The 16,616-nt window shown below is 45.1% G+C and overlaps 1 protein-coding gene across 2 annotated transcripts in view; it reads right to left on the bottom strand.

Moving 5' to 3' along the window:
• Positions 1–16,616, bottom strand: part of MMP25 (matrix metallopeptidase 25) — a 165,874-nt gene that overhangs the window by 18,641 nt on the left and 130,617 nt on the right. For both annotated transcript variants that reach the window (XM_078652888.1, XM_078652889.1), the window contains exons 6-7: positions 7,517–7,613; positions 5,245–5,327 (exon numbers count right to left, since the gene is read on the bottom strand). In XM_078652888.1, the coding sequence (XP_078509014.1) occupies positions 5,245–5,327; positions 7,517–7,613 (180 nt within the window). The remainder of the gene's footprint in view (positions 1–5,244; positions 5,328–7,516; positions 7,614–16,616) is intronic.

Here is a 16,616-nt window from a genome sequence, read left to right as displayed (position 1 = left end):
ATTCAGTTCCAAACATTCGTGTTCCAAGTAAGTTAACAAATTGTTCATCATCCTTTGCAGGCCGATTGGCGTTTGACTCAGAACAACAATGTCATCCGCATACTGCAGGAAGGGGATAGGGTAAGAAATAAAGGAAGGACAAGGTGGACACGACATAGGGGGAACAGAGTTCATTGAGTAGAGGTTTCAGCACAGAGACATTGAAGAGGGACTGACAGACAAACACGCAATCACTGGCTGGGGCACACATCATCCCAGCTGAACATATCACAGGCTATCACGGGGCCGAAGCACAGTCTGTCTAGTACACACTCACAAGCAGTCACAGAGTAGAAGCAAATACTTGGGCTGTACAAGTAACCAGACTAGACTACCCAGAGGCCTGTTGTACACACCACTGAAAGTCATGGAACTATCACATACAAGCTGCACATACACGCAGTGTAAGAGCAGTCGCAGGTCAACAGTGTCATACATTCACGGGATACCCAGGCAGCGTCGTTGCAGAAATAAAGAATCACGTAACAGCAACCCAAGGACAAAGCAGTCGCACACAGACGGTCACAGAGGAGCCACACAAAGGGCACTCACATGTACAGGCAGTCCAAGTGTGGCACACACATCCATGATCCAGACACACACAAGCCATGTTGGAACAGCCACACATGGGCTGTCACTGACCTACAGCATGCTTGCCAACATTATATGTCCAAAAAAGGAAACACGGGGCATATTATCAAGTAAGGGCGTTACATTATCGGCGCTTTTATCGGCAGGAAACTGCCGATAAAGCGGCGATAATGGGCTTGATAATATGCTCTCTGAATTCCAATCGAAGCCCATGTTAGATGTGAAGACATCTAACATGGGCTTCGATTGGAATTCAGAGAGCATATTATCAAGCTCATTATCGCCGCTTTATCGGCAGTTTCCTGCCGTTTAAACCGGCGATAATGTAACGCCCTTACTTGATAATATGCCCCCACATTCCTATAGTGCTGGAAGTGACATAGTCAGGTTAAATGACATGATATTACAGTCACTCACATTACCTCACATAACATGTGACCTAGATCAAATTGCCCAGTTCTAGAGGGTGTGCCTGCCCCCCCCCCCCCAATGAATACCCTGGCCACCCAAGATCATTCAGAACTGAAAAACAAGCGGTTTTCACCTCAATGTTTCAAAGGAGTGCTGTCCTGCGGGCTCTCCCTTTTCGCTTATTTTAATGATTAACACCATTGATATAGGATACTTTAAGGCCCCGGGAGAGAGGTGAAGTCAGCAGAGTTTATTAACTGCTATGATGCACAAATAACCAGCATGGATAGTCTGAAAACTGAATTATGATATTGGGATTATTGCATAGTATTTTTAAACCTCAATGCTTTGCGAAGTAAACAGCTGCCAACGTTTTTTAAGACATGAAGAGCTGTCATTGGCTCTGTATGGCAGCAGACATTTTCTGCTGCTGCACATAACCAGGAGCATGCTGCAGTCTTAAAGCTTTGCATCTTAAATATTTCACAAGCAGCGTCTGCCCCCCCCCCCCATTCCCCTTCCCCAAAGCCGGAAGCACATCAAGGAAAGCGAACTATATAGCTCTTTGGGTGCTGATTATTGTGCTAAAAATGTCAAATAACGGCAACACCTAAAATATCAGATCGAATAAATTCAATGTTGTTTTTTGGCCAGTACACACTCATCTTCATTGCCTACCCATGCTTCTTTACGGCCCTCCCAAAGAAAACATTCTAGAGCCGAGCCTTGGGGGGTGACGAGGACAATGGGGTGGGGAGGACAAAGCATAGAAATAAAGATGGTTGGGAAAAGGATGGGAGGTCATCGCCGTAACACAACAGACAACTTCATTTCTTCCTGCCTGGTATGAGACTAGTTACCCGCATCATTGAAGTGTTAGTAAATGTGCACACACAACTTCTGTCCTGTGACAGGGCAGGATGCTCGCCTCACTTTGTTCTGCTCTTATTTCGTTACTAGCAGCCCGTCCCGACGTTGTCCGGGTATGAATTGCTGCCGGCCAGTAGCATATTGTTTTGTAGGATTTCGTTTTGATAGCATTTCTTATCTGTGACAGGCCTGTGAAACGCTCCGATTCACAGTGCACGGCTGATGCACTTAAGAGTGCGCGTTCAGTAGTGTGTGAACTCGAGTTTCCCTACTTTATTTTTCCTTGCAATATTATATAGCGCGAACTCGACAACATGGCATGAGCACAATTTACATTACAGAAGAACACATTCATTTGTGGTAGGCACGGGGAGACAAAGCGATTTGCCTGGAATCGCAGGATGTTGAGCTGATGCCGAGATTCGAACGTAGCTCCCCAGTTATAAAGTTCGCAATTCTAGAACTTGTGGCGGGAGGTGTGTCTAAAAGTGTATGTCGGTGCTGGCCATCAATGAGAGAGACCTGTGCATTTTTCAAATGGGTGGTGAAAAAATATGAGTATGTTGCCAGTGATGACCAATGTACTTACCGGGGGAGGGTAAACACCCATTATTCCGCAACTTTCTTTCTGCATAACATCACTCCGCATACTTTCATTACGAAAGTACCATGACTCCGCAATACCATTATAACGCATGGCATTACATTTTATATGCCTTTACCACGCATACATTTACAACGAAATTCATTGTAAATGCATGAATGGTAAAAGCATGTTTTTTTAAAATGTTTAGATAAGGTAAGTATGGGTATAGGGGTATATGTTTTGGGGTACTGAGGTATATGTTTTGGGGTGTTTGGGTATTTTAAGGGTTCAGATATAGTTTTGGGTTATGGGGTACAGTGGTAGTTTTAGGGTTTAGAGATTGGTTTGGGTTTTGGGGTATAGGGGTATTTTTAGGGCTCAGGGCTAGGTTTGGGTTTTGGGGTAAAGGGTTATTTTAGGGTTCAGGGGTAGGTTTGGGTTTTGGGGTACAGGGTTATTTTTAGGGTTCAGGGCTAGGTTTGGGTTTTGGGGTACAGGGGTATTTTTAGGGCTCAAGGGTAGGTTTGGCTTTTGGGGTACAGGGGTATTTTAAGGGTTCAGGGCTAGGTTTTAGGGTACAGGGGTATTTTAGGGTTCAGGGGTAGGTTTGGGTTTTGGGGTACAGTGGTATTTTTAGGGTTCAGGGCTAGGTTTGGGTTTTGGGGTACAGGGGTATTTTTAGGGTTCAGGGGTAGGTTTGGGGTTTGAGGGACAGGGGTATTTATAGGGTTCAGGGCTAGGCTTGGGTTTTGGGGTACAGTGGTATTTTTAGGGTTTAGGGATAGGTTTGGGTTTTGGCGTACAGGGTATATTATAGGGTTAGGATGGGTTAGTGTTTAAGGGTGTTGGGGTATTTTAAGGAGTAAGGGTGGGTTATGATCATGGAGTGCAGGGGTATTTAAAGGGAGCATGGTGGGATTAGCACACAATATGAGACATGGCATGAAGGGCGGAACGTACCACAGGCCCCCAGCGTTTGTCACACGCCCACAGCACAACGCAGACACACCCACAAAGGACTACTTTGCTGGCACGGTTCTTTACCTTTTAAATGTATATGGTGGGCGTCTGCATAGCCTATGTCCTTCTGCTGCAACTGCCCTTTCCAACACTGTATTGGGTGTTGTGATTGGTTCTGTGGTTCCTGAGATTACCCGCCTCAAAGGTTTGCGCTCTCTCTTTATTATATTAGTATGGATTTGACTTTGACCCAGAGCAGGAAAGGGAAAAACACTAAAGGGTGGGAAAAAGAGAAAGAAAACCAGTGGCGAAGAGAGAAAGGAGGTATGAGAAAAAACCTGCAAGAATAAGATAAAGATGAGAAACGTCCGCTCAAGCTATCCGCTATCAGTGGGAAAGGCATATTCAGCCTGTACAAAACTCTGATGTTAAACTCCCTGGACCCATTGGTTAAATTTAGGGAGCGTTGGAAATCTGATCCAGGGCCCTTAGAGGAGGAGGAGTGGACAGAGGCTAAAATGGCTGCCCCGGAACCAGTAATTCCAGCACGCCTGAGATGAATCCATTTTAAGTACTTCCATAGAGTCTATTATACTCATGACAGGCTGTGGAGCATGGGACAGGGTGGGGGCCATAATGTTTCCACTGTAGTCAGTCCTAGGCTCCTTCATGCATGTGGTATGGGAATGTCCTGGTCCTGGATGGGATAGGAACGGAGCACAAAAGTTGTTGGTCAGGGTTGGCTGCACCTTGGCTAACCAAGATATAGTGAGCCACTGGAGATTTAGGGAAGCTCCCCAATATCCAAGTGGTTAAGGGGAAAGGACTATTGTTCACTCACCGAGGTGGTAGTATATAGGTCTAGAGGTTGCCCACAAAAATATCATGAACCTGGCCACTATGGAAAGAGCACAATGGAATTCCCTGACCTCGGCATCTCCTGAAGTTTCAGGGGAGGATGGGCACAATGGTTTACCTGGGGTACTGTGTCCCTGGTGGAGTTTGGGAGGTGGCGGATCAACAATGAGCTGCGAGGAGTTTTGTTGACAGGGCCGTCTTAAAAGCATTATAGGCTCCCAGGCAAAGCAGTGTATGGGCCCCGCCCACACAACCACTCACAAGAATAAAAATGTTTAATGGAAAATTAGTGTTAAATTCTGGTCTGCAAGCGGCCCCAATGCTCATGGCCCCCCAGGCAACTGCCCAGAGTAGCCATGTATGTTGATGGCATTTGGAATCAACTGCAGCTGGTGGGTGGAGGGGATGCGATGTGGACGAATCGCACATTGCTAATGCATTGTGATCCTTAAACGGTTGAAAAGTCAATAAAAAGAATAAAAAAATATATATTAGATAAGGGAGTAAGGAGTGTAGGGTGAAAGAGGGTAGTCTTGGCACACTGACATTCAAAATCTCCGGACGCAGGATAATAAGCAAAACTTTGACCCAGCACTTATTCTTTGCCAGATAACCACAGGGTAGGCAGTAATGTTCCTAAAAAAGCAGCAGCCTACATCCTCAGTAGGGATGACAAAGACAGGATGGTGACAAAGACAACAACAACGCAAAGGGTGGTTGCAAACACAGGTAGTCAGAAGCGGATCTTGAAGGCAGCCACAGACAACTGGTACCACACACAAACACAAATATGTTGGTTGCTCACGCAAAGATATATTGGACACACACACACACACGCGCACACACGTGTGTCCAAGTTGGTTGCATACACAGGCTGACTCGGAGCAATATAGATGTGTTGTTGCACAAAATACTGAACATATACTCACTTTTGAAAAAGAAGATCTCTCCACGGATATTGGCGATGGCATCAAAGTGGGCTTTACAACGATCTGGCAGGTGAGGTCTGGGGCTGTAGAAGGAGGTAGAATTGAAGAGGTCCAGCCATATCCCAAATAGCATCAACACACTGACACCACAAGAAACCCAAGGTTCTAGGAGATGCTACTAAAACAACCGAAAGTCACCAATCAAACATGATGCCCCCAAGTAGTTTCCACACACATCAGTATCCTGTACAGGTGTGCTGCAAACTCCAAACTGTAAAGTTTTCCCCAAAGCATCTTCAGTGACTCATAAAGTCAAAAGTTGCTCCCACAAATAATTTGACTCAAGTTGTGGGTTTGAAGAGTCAACAGAGCACCCTTTACGTGCAACCGCATCTGGGATACTTAAACTTCGAAGGGTTCCCTTACAAATATACTTTAATTCATTTTCACATTATAACCAGTTGGAAAGCTGCCCATGTGTGTCTGGTCTATGCAAAGTAGCTTTAATGGTTGGGTCATTGGTGCACACACACATACATGCACTGATGACTCAAGGCATGGAAGATGCAAGTCAGTGGAGCTCTTCCTGTAATCTAATGGTAATGCGGACCTGCACACTTCCCATATTAAAAGTGACGCAACGGTGGTGCAAGCGGCTTGTAATTAAGCCCCTTTATACTATCCCTTGCGTGTAAGCATGCAAACAACCAACACCTGAACTTTCTGGCTCTTCCTTTCTGATTCTCCCTATGTGCCACTTGTATTTGCTTCTAGTGGAGCCCGGTCCTCTAGAGCTCAATGCCATTTGGCATCGCTCAACACTTTTCTGATACTCTGCGATTTATTACCATTGTTGAGTGTGAGGAGGGGCCATGACTCAAGAGAGGTGAAGCAATGAGTGGGTCATGATGCCCTTCCCCGCCTTAACAATGGTAATAAATAGCATATTACATTCTGCTCATCTGCATATATAGTTCATGCAATGGCATGTTTTTACATTTATTTGTTGATTTAAAAAAAATAAAAGATAATTAACCATAACCAGGATGCAAGGGGTTAAATTTGTGCAGTAAGGTAAAATCACATAAAAGAGCATTTTACGCGCATAAAGCAATGATAATATGCAGACTGTAAGACAGTAAACAATGATTTTCTCATGTCAAGTTCGTTCTACAGTGGTAATGTACTGCAATTTGACTTTTGCACTGTAGTAGTACGCAAATTTACATTTATTAATATAAGTTGCTCTGAATTACATTTTACCAGACCACATTCAGTTTCACTGCCAGGGCAAAAACTTAAATATGTGTATAGAATTTTGTAGATTTTTATTGTGTGGTACTTTACTGCGTAGGCTGCTGGCTCTGGTTGGAGGTAGGGGGGCAGAGGCGGGAGGGGGGAGGACGCTGGAAGTAGGGAGGTGGGGGCGGGTGAAGGGGACAAGGAGGGAAGCAGGAATAAAAAAAATAAAAATTCAAACTTACCTTCTCGCCGCTTCCTCGCCTCCCTAGTCCTCCCTCGCTCGGCCTTACGGAAGCAGACCCAGGCGACCAGTCAGCCAATCGCAATGTTGCCTTAGCAGCATTTTGATTGGTCTGAGCACTGTGTTTAGGTGCACAGATGCTGACTGGGGGCCTGGGCATGTTCTCCATGTAGGCTGTAATGCAGCCTGCATGGAGAAAATGCAAAGTGCGGAAGACTCTTTACTCAGTGTGCACTTTAGGAGGGTGCTACCACTCCTTCCCTACCCCTGCCCCCTAGCGCAAAGGGGGTGGCATTAGGAGAAAATAAAATGATAATTACGCAAATTATTATCATTTTATTTTCCCTTTGTGTCACTGCAAAAAAGCAGTGAGGCGACGCTCCTCCTCCTTAGCGGAGGAGTCGCCACTGCTTTACTGTATTTTGTCTGTAGTCGGCTGTAAATGTAGTTGCATCAGATTTGAAATTCTTTGAATTTATATGAATCCCATCCCATGAAAATGCTTCAGGTTTGGGCTGTGAGCATTACAGCAAGAGGTGATGCACAGCTTTGCTTCAAGATTTGCTGTAAAGTCAGTTTCTATGGTACTATCATGTTGACATAGGCAGAAGGTCATCTAAGACAACATTGACTTGGGAGAAGGAAGGCTAGTGAGATCCCATAAATCCAGTGGGGTTACCTCATGTTTGCAACACCCAAAAGTCAGTTTCCCGCTTAGTTTCACTCTTATATGTATATCCGCCTGAAAAACATTGCTGACTCCACCTTGTATCATGGTGCCGTACATACCGGTGTGTGGGCCTATGTGGGGGACTGTGCGGCATCCGCGGCTGAGTAGGAATGGGAATGACTGGGATTTCTTTCTCCGGCTCGTTCCTTTTCTTCCCTACAAAGAAATAAAAAAATAAAAACCATAACATAGTAAATATATAGTGCCTCCTAGCCCAAGTATCAGCCCTGTACATAACAGATCTTATTAACCCAACTCGATAGTGCACTTTTTGGACCTGAGAAGTATGAAAGGTTGAGTGTAACCTTCAACATTTGGGCAGGTGGTCCCCACTTTGTACACCTATCTAGTCAGTGACCTATCTCACAGGTCTTGGAACTGTACCTGCAGCTTATAGATACACCTAGGCAGCAGGCACACCAACCTGTAGAGTTGTCTACGATCATATGCTCCTGGGTTCTGTAGCCACAGTCCTCTGGAATATGGGGCTCACCAACTGAAATATCTCACCAGGAACTACAGATGTCCTGTAAAAAGTCCTGAAATTGGTGGAAGGACACTTACAGCAGGATAGTATGTATTATGGTTAACAGTTCTGGGGCCATGAAAGTGTGATGGGCTTAGAAACCAAAGAAGGACATTGTTAAGCACATAACAGCTCCTCTTACCACAGGCTCAACAGCAATTTCATTGATAGTGGATAGGCAGCAAAATATACCAAGCCAGACTTCAGGTGTTAGTGTATCTTGATAATAGATAGTCAAAGCTAAGGAAAAGCAATGAAGGGGACTTTTCACTGACAAGAGTCACTTCATTACCTTGGGCCAGGGCAGTGGATGGCAACACATTACATTTTTTTGTTAATTACATTGCATGTTGGTGTAAAGACACAAGAGTGCAAAACATATATTTGGGTTTCAACAATTATACAGCAATAATGTTAGTTGTATATTTATTTCAGATTGGGGATACTTCCAACAGCAGGAACAATATACAATGGCATACACAGGAAGGAATCTCTGGAAAGTGTCCATTTTATGCTGAAATATTTTGTGTTCAGAAATAAGTAGGAGTCATTGGGGGAAGCCACTACTGTGAGTATCGCAAACAAGAACCATGAGAAGTTCAATAGTGTATTGTAAGCAAACATTGTTAATGTAGTAATAGTCGTTGCGTTGTAATGCATTGAAACAACATAAGATAGGTTAGAGTGTCACGAACAGCTTGTGGGCTAAACAGGCAATCACTGCCTGAAATAGTGTTGCACAAGAGATTGTTCTTCAGGGCGTGGTGCAATAAAATATAGTTGTCCTATTTTGCCACTGCGATAGCTTGAAATGTTTGGTGGTTGTTTTCAGCAATATTGTAAGTGTGTTTTCATCTGCCCATGTTTATCTGGGAAAAGGACTAGAGGGTAAGAATTTCGCCTTTGGCATTGTCTGGGAGAGCGTGCAATAACGTCTAGATGCCAGGTGTGAATCAACACACTAAAATATGAACTATGTTGTGATCCTTCAGCACTGATATCAACATTTTCAAGTCAAGGAGGCGTGCTGCTTGTGTTTATGCCCATTTGGGCAAACAATGACAAAGAATAGGGATATACATCTATAGGGGCTTATTTACAAGCCCCTTGCGCCGCCAGTGTGCCACTTTTTCCCGTATTCAGTTCAGTTCAGTTCAACTTTATTCGGATACAATAGTAACCATAAAAGCACAAAGATATAAATACATCACAATAATTAATAAAAAGATACAAATTCCATATACATATATCCAAAGTGGCTAGTGCAAGGACGACCATCATATTAATATATACAATTAATTAAAACAGTTCACAGATTGTATATATGATCAAGGAACCATCATAGACCTACGCGCCCTTGTTGCAGTTTTAAAAAAAGTGCCAGTGCGGAAAATCAATTCGACATTGTCTAAGTCTAATATACGACGATATGCTGCCTCCAAGGTAGTTGGTCTTCTCTTATTAAAATATGAATAAAATAACTGTTTAGAATATTTAAGATCGTATTTACAGAAGAATATAAAGTGCGTAGTGGTTTGCTCACTCCTCCCGTCACAAGGGCACAAATTTTGATTAAAATTTGGGCTATAGCCCAGTGGGAAACAGAGTGCAAATCGGATTGTGCCTGCTCTTAGTCGTAACAAAAGGCTCCTTTCCCAGCGGCTCATTGGTAGAATCAAATACATGCGAAGTGGATAGCAATGCTGTTCTATGGCCATATAATTTCGCACAAATGTTTTCCTGGACTCCACCACTTCCCGCTCGTTGTTATATAGGGAGTACAGAGCGTTCCGCAGTTCCTTTTTAGGGACTGATTCTGCTGATATGGGATCCAGGAAGACACTTTCTTTGTTTATGCTACGCCAACTGGCGAGCACACCACTTAACCATGGGATTTCTAAGCCTTTATCGCAAAGAAAACAATCCTTAATAATCTGCTGTGTCAAAAATGCCGCTTCATTCTTCCACACTGATACCCACATGAGTGCCGGTCGTGCACGAATAAAATCAGTTATAAAATTGATATTGAGCTCCTTGTGACATATATATTGGGGGGTTGAGATTTGGGTGCTCAGTAGTTTCCTGCAGAACCTGTTTTCTTCTTGCTGGATTGCTGAGCAATTGACAGTTCCCCAAATCTCAGCGCCGTATGTGGCCACCGGGGTGCATTGAAATATGTATATTTTTTGTAATGCTAAAAGAGCACCTGTGGTCTTAGGGCAGGGTAAACTTAAAATTGAATTGGTGGCCTTTGAGAACTTGCTCCTGGCGTGAGCTAAATGCTCACTCCAGGAGCCGTTCGCAGCAAAGGCCATCCCTAAGTAGACAAATGATCTAACCGAAGTTAGTTTTTGTCCATCTATTATGATCGAACCTATTTCGCGCTTCCCTGGGCCACTGCTCATCAGGAAAGATTTTTTTTAATTTACCCGAAGGTCTAGCTCTTTCATATAATTATTAAAATTTTGAACAAGAAGACGCAAATAATTTGGAGTGCGGCCTATGAGAACCGCATCATCTGCGTAAAGAAGTACGGGGATGGGCTCTTTATTAACATATGGAACATCTTGAGTAGCCATTTTCAGAGAGGTATTCAGCCCATTGATGTATATAATAAAAAGCAGGGGGGCCAACACGCATCCTTGTCTGGAACCCCTGCCGATATCAATGGTCCCTGAAACCTCTCCTCCCATCCCAATCCTTACTTGAGCCTGGAGGTCTCTGTGTAGGTATGCTAAACAATTAACCAATGTTTTATCCAACCCACCTGCCAAAATGATAGCCCACAGCTTTAACCTATTCACTAGATTAAAAGCTGTGGACAAATCCATAAAAGCCATATAGATGGGGGTCCTCCTTGCAATGGTATATTTCCCGACAATTAAGTTTAAATTGAGGCATTGTTCAATAGTGCCCACCTTACCCCTAAACGCCAGCTGGCATGGGTCCAAAATAGCATTTTCTTCTGTCCATCCCACAATTTTGTTATACAGGACTCTTCCTAAAATTTTAAGGGTATTATCTATTAGGGATATGGGTCTGTAATTGCAAGGAAGAGATCTATCTCCCTTCTTAAAAATCGGGACTATGATACTTCTAGCCCAGGTCTCGGGTATTTTTGTCAGAGTTAAATTATTAAAAACATTCAGAAGCAAAGGGGTCCAGAAAGCCGGGTTCCACTTAATTAAATCGATGGGGAGCCCGTTTGGGCCCGGCGCCTTGTTGCCTAGACCCTGGTTAATGGCTTCCACAACTTCTGAAATATTTATATCTATGGGTACCGGGCTGCCTGGGGTGAAAGTTACCTCACTAGAGGGTGGAGGGGTGTAGATACCCAAAAAATGTTCGACCCATGCATCACTAGTGATATTACAGCTCATAGGCGTCGAGGACTGGCCCATAGAACGGACCTCCCTGACTGCCGCCCAAAAAACGTTGCCCTTTTTCTGGCTAGCAGCCTCAGACAATTTGTCCCAACGTTCAATCAGGAGATCCTTCTTCCTGTCATTAATTACCTTAGTATAATTCTTTCTGGCCAGTTTGACTTCTGTTATACACCTCAGAATGGCTGAAAGAGCCCTATGTAAATCCCTATTTGCTTGTGAGCATTCATGGTTGAACCATCTGGGGTTAGGTGCCACTTCGTGACAGGGTTTGGAGAGGAGGATTTTAATCATTTGACAGATCTTCCCAAAATCCCCAACTATCTGTGCCAGTGGTAGTTCTAAAGAAAGGCAAGAAACAATATGAGACATATTGTCCCCTGCCAATTTCCTGAAAATTTCAGAGTTGTCGACCCCCTCCAACACAATCTTAGATTATCGGTTGAGACTATTAGGTTTGTGGCCCCACATTCGGTCTGAAAAGTCGGCCTATGGGCAGTGTGTATCGAAACCCTAATGGGATTATGATCTCTGAAGTCAGAGGGTATGACCTCAGCGGATGCCAGCTGTTTTTCTATCAGAGGGCATACAAAAATGAAATCTAAAATAGAACTGCGACCCCTTCCCCTATAGGTTGGATGATTATTCGTAGTTGACCCAGTGACCAGGTCTATAACATTTGACAAATTATAGAATCTTATGAACCGGTTCAATTCTCTGCCTCTGCTTATCGATTGACTATAATAGGCCGATCCTTTATCAGAATGTACATCGAGAATTTTAGCATTAAGCCCCCCCCCCCTCCCCCCCCAGTAAAATACCCAAGAGATCCCCATTGTTGGACTGATTATCCAAATCTGAGATTAAATCAAAGAGCTTTATAAAACTCTTATTTGGAACTGACTGAAAATCATTGTTATAAAAATGTATCAAATGGAAATGAATCCCTCTTTTGTACAATACTACTTGATAATCTAAGCTATCAGATGAGATTACCTTACAACTTCCACCAGCAGCCACATTAATCCCCATAAACAGTCCTCCTGATGGTCTCCCCATCCTAGGTACTTGGGATAGCACACTGAAGCAATGAAACCCCTTGATGTATAATTCTTCTGTGGCCCAGGTTTCCTGGAACATGACAATGTCATATTCCCTGATCACATTTATCCAGTCTATGTTGTCGAGTTTTGTGCGTAGACCAGCCTCATTCCAGCTCAATACACTCAGTCTAGCATCATTGCCACTTTTTGGTGAGTTTGACCTCTCTGTGGGGCAGTTAGATCTAATTGGGATATTTATGATTGGCCTATCATTCACTTCTATGTTAGATGCCATGTCTAATGGTCAATCTTGTGTATCCAGGCTGGACATGGCGTAATAACTATTGGATAGGGGCATGACTGTTTAAATGCTTCTATTTGGAAATAGGGATGGCTTATAGAAATAACCCAGAGGGAGAGTACTGATATTGCGCGGGGGGTTAAACGATTCATCTGTGATGGATAGAAGGCGACGAACCAATTGGGGCTTTCTAAAATTTAACACAATGCAGTCCCCTTCTATAGATTTATTTGATGGTCCGACCCACCCTACACTCCTGGCCATGATTATTTCTTCCATCCTATACGGGTCAAACTTTTTATGTTTATGAAGCCAGTCTACCGACTTGTTTTGCAAATCAGACCAGGTCTCTTTCTGTCCCTCCCTAAGCGCAGGAACCCCAGTTTGGACAAGCACATATGGGGCAGAAGCTGGTGGGAGGTGTAATACATCCGAGTTAAAATTGGAACCAGGCTTACTAAGATCTCTATTCACAGTGTTGGTGTCATTAACTGGCCTTAAGCCCTGCTTAGGTGGCCTGCCCTGATTATTGCCCCCCTTGTGAGTACCCATACCATCCTTCCTTATCGTCAGCCCGCTGCTTCTATTAAATGACCATCGCTTTTTGCTGAGGGAGCTCCCCTAATCCCACATAGTTCACAAAGGGTAGCTTGGGAGGGCACCATGGGATCAACTGTGCTTCTAGATTCCGAGTCACCATTACAATTAGTTTGACCATTTGTTTGACCATTTGGTGCTGGTTGCAAAGCAATTTTCCCGCCCCCACCCTTGATTGTATTCGCTACCGAGGTATTTTTCTTAGACATTTTCTCCCAAAAGACAACAAGTTTCTTAACAAAAATCTCCATTACATCATCCAGTCTGGACTCAAATCCTTCCATCATAGTATCTAAAATTTCGATGCCCATATCGGTTGTATTAGGGCCATTAACCAAAGGATCTTCAGTCTGTGTGGAGATAGAGTTGGTCATCCGGGCTTCAATTATTCCATTGCCACTGCTACCATCGCTACTGCACGGGATGCCTGTGTTGGAGTCTATCATTTTTTGCCTGGGCTTTAACTGATTTAGTTTTACTATGTTTTTCTTTCCCCCAAGTGCTGTAGCAACCAATGTCCGCCCTGTGGCTGTCTTGCTCAAAGTCCCTAGTGTATTGTTAGCAGGGGCGCTTAGATCCTGGTTGATAGAAGAGGATGGAGACAGCATATTTGTAACTACTATATCAGGGCTTAGGGGCACAGAGGAAGATCTTAGACAACCTGAAGAAGTTAAGTCCAAAGTACCCCCAGGTGACAAACGTGGTTGGAGCGGTACAAGGTCTAAAGACAATCGTCTCTCGGTTGCCTGTATCTTGTGTATAATCACCGATTCTGCCCTTGTAAAAAAGTCATCTAATGTTCCAACTACCCCCTTGCGTTTACTCATTTTTGACAGTGGGGTCGGTTGGTTGCTTAATAACAGTCAGTAGGACGATATTCTAACAGTAGTGTGTTTGGCAGCAACACTTTATAAGTTTGACACCTTAGCAGGCTTCCGAGAGTCCGTGTACCTTATTGCGGGCGCCAAATAGGGAGGCCCAGCCCGGCCCCTTTTGGCCCCTGACGGCCACAGATGGCCCGCCCTTTGCCCTGGCTTAGCCCGGCGACCGCCCACGCGAGTCCCGCGAGGCGTTCTGCGTTCTTCTAGCGCCTCCGGGTGCGGCGGGAGTGTCACGAGTGCGCTGGGGGGCCCCGAGGCAGCCGGGAGATGTAGTCGCTGTAAACGCTGGCCGTTGCCCTCGCGGTTGGAAAGATGCGCTGGAAGCGCGGCCGTTGCCCTCACGGCCTTTGCCCTCACGGCCTGCTGGACACTGCTGGTAAGATTCTGTCCCCCAAATCACGCTCGGCGCTCCACATTCTTCTAGCGCCTCCGGGCGCGGCGGGAGCGTTACGAGTGCGCCGGTGGGCCCCGGGGCAGCCGGGAGATGTAGTCGCTGTAAACGCTGGCCGTTGCCCTCACGGCTGGAAAGACGCGCTGAAAGCGTGGCCGTTGCCCTCACGGCCTGCTGGACACTGCCGGTAAGATTCTGTCCCCCCCGAATTAAAAGTGTTGCATTGGTGGCGCAAGGGGCTTGTAAATGAGCCCCATAGTCTTTTACCTTAATTTCCGTTCTGCGTGTTCCCCGGTCCACCACTGAGTCTTCAGCTTGTGTGGAGAGATTAATCGCAATCATCGGAAGTCTTCCCTCACACTTCTTGTAGAACACAGAGGTTAGCAGACTAGCAGCTGCTCAACCTCACTACAAAGGCCACATGTCTTTCGCTACGCACAGCGGATGTGATTGAATCAGTTGGGTAACACTTCCTCTTGGTTAGTACCGCAACCGGAGTGCCTGGTAAAGGACTCCTACAACTGCGACATTTCTAAAATTAGGAATTTTAAACGACTCTAAGATTTTAAAAGCACTTGCGCGCATTCACTGTATTTTGTATTTTACCTTAATTTCCGTTCTGCGTGTTCCCCAGTCCACCACTGAGTCTTCGGCTTGTGTGGAGGGATTAATCGTAATCACCGGAAGTCTTCCCCTCACACTACCGGTAGAACACGGAAGCTAGCAGACTAGCAGCTGCTCAATCTCACTACAAAGGCCACATGCCTTTCGCTACGCGCAGCGGGCGCGCTGCTGGCGCACCGCTGGCGCGCCAAAGGGAACGCTGTCTGCGCCCGTCCGTGCCTGGACCGGCCTAGGGCCATGCCCCCTGGCCCCCCCATATCAGCACCACGTGGAAAACTATTAACCTACACCAGTAACCAACTCAAAGTCATCCTCCTCGCCAATGACACTCACACCTGCCCACCACTCGACTTAAACTCCCGGTCGCCTGTACCTCTTTTAAGTGCTCATTTCAACTGACACCTCCCATAAGACTATCACCCACTCTGCCTTCCCCCGCCTATTAATCATGAATACATTCACTCAGCCCTCATAAATGCACGTTCCCTTTCAAAACACAAATACGAAATATTGGATTTTCTAATGGACAACAACCTTGACCTACTATTTATCACGGAAACCTGGGGGGACCCCTCCGCTGGTCCAGACTTCTGCACCGCGACCCCCGACGGCTTCTGTACACGCAGACACGATAGAATTATCAAAAAAGGAGGAGGCTTGGCGATCATTCATAGAGACAAGTACTCAGTCAGGACTGAGACTATTCCCTCACTGGCTTGCGAAGCACTCAACTTTTCCATAAAACGTTCTCAATCCAATTCCTTTAAAGGAACCCTCCTCTATCGCCCACCGGGCTCTCGGGACGAATTTCTTTCAGCCTTGGGCAGCCTATTAGAACTTGTATCAGGAGAACCCAATTTCATTATCCTGGGGGATTTTAACTTCCTCTTGGAGACTCATAAAGCCACAGACACCTCTTCCCTTATTTCAGAACTAGAGGCAGCAGGACTCTCACAGCTGGTGACAAGCCCCACACACTCAGCTGGCCACACACTCGATTGTCTGTTCTCTAACAACCAGCACATTTCACTAAAGAATGTTATTCCCCTAACTTGGCCTGACCACTGTGCAGTTCTGGTTGACATTCAGACAGGGAACAATACCCCTCAGCACACTAGCCCCTCCTCCACTAAGCTGTTCAGAACCTGGCGTTGCATTGATCATCATCTCCTCAAAACACATCTGCTATCCACTCAGTTTGATGCTTCACCACACCCTGAACTTGCTTCCACCTACTATTCAGATTGGCTACACAATGCCTTCAGTGCCTTGGTACCACTTAAAAAATGCCTCCAAAAACAGGAACATCCCTTCCGCCCCTTGGTTTTCAGAGGTACTGAGGCTAGAGAAACAACGTTGTAGGAACCTTCAAAGACGCTGGCATAGAAATTACGAAAACACTGAAAAGTCCAT

This window comes from Lissotriton helveticus, chromosome 7 (assembly GCF_964261635.1).
Source record: "Lissotriton helveticus chromosome 7, aLisHel1.1, whole genome shotgun sequence".
Lineage (NCBI taxonomy): Eukaryota > Metazoa > Chordata > Amphibia > Caudata > Salamandridae > Lissotriton > Lissotriton helveticus.
The sequence above is the reverse complement of the archived record's forward strand: the minus strand, read 5'-3'. Positions and strand labels throughout refer to the sequence as shown.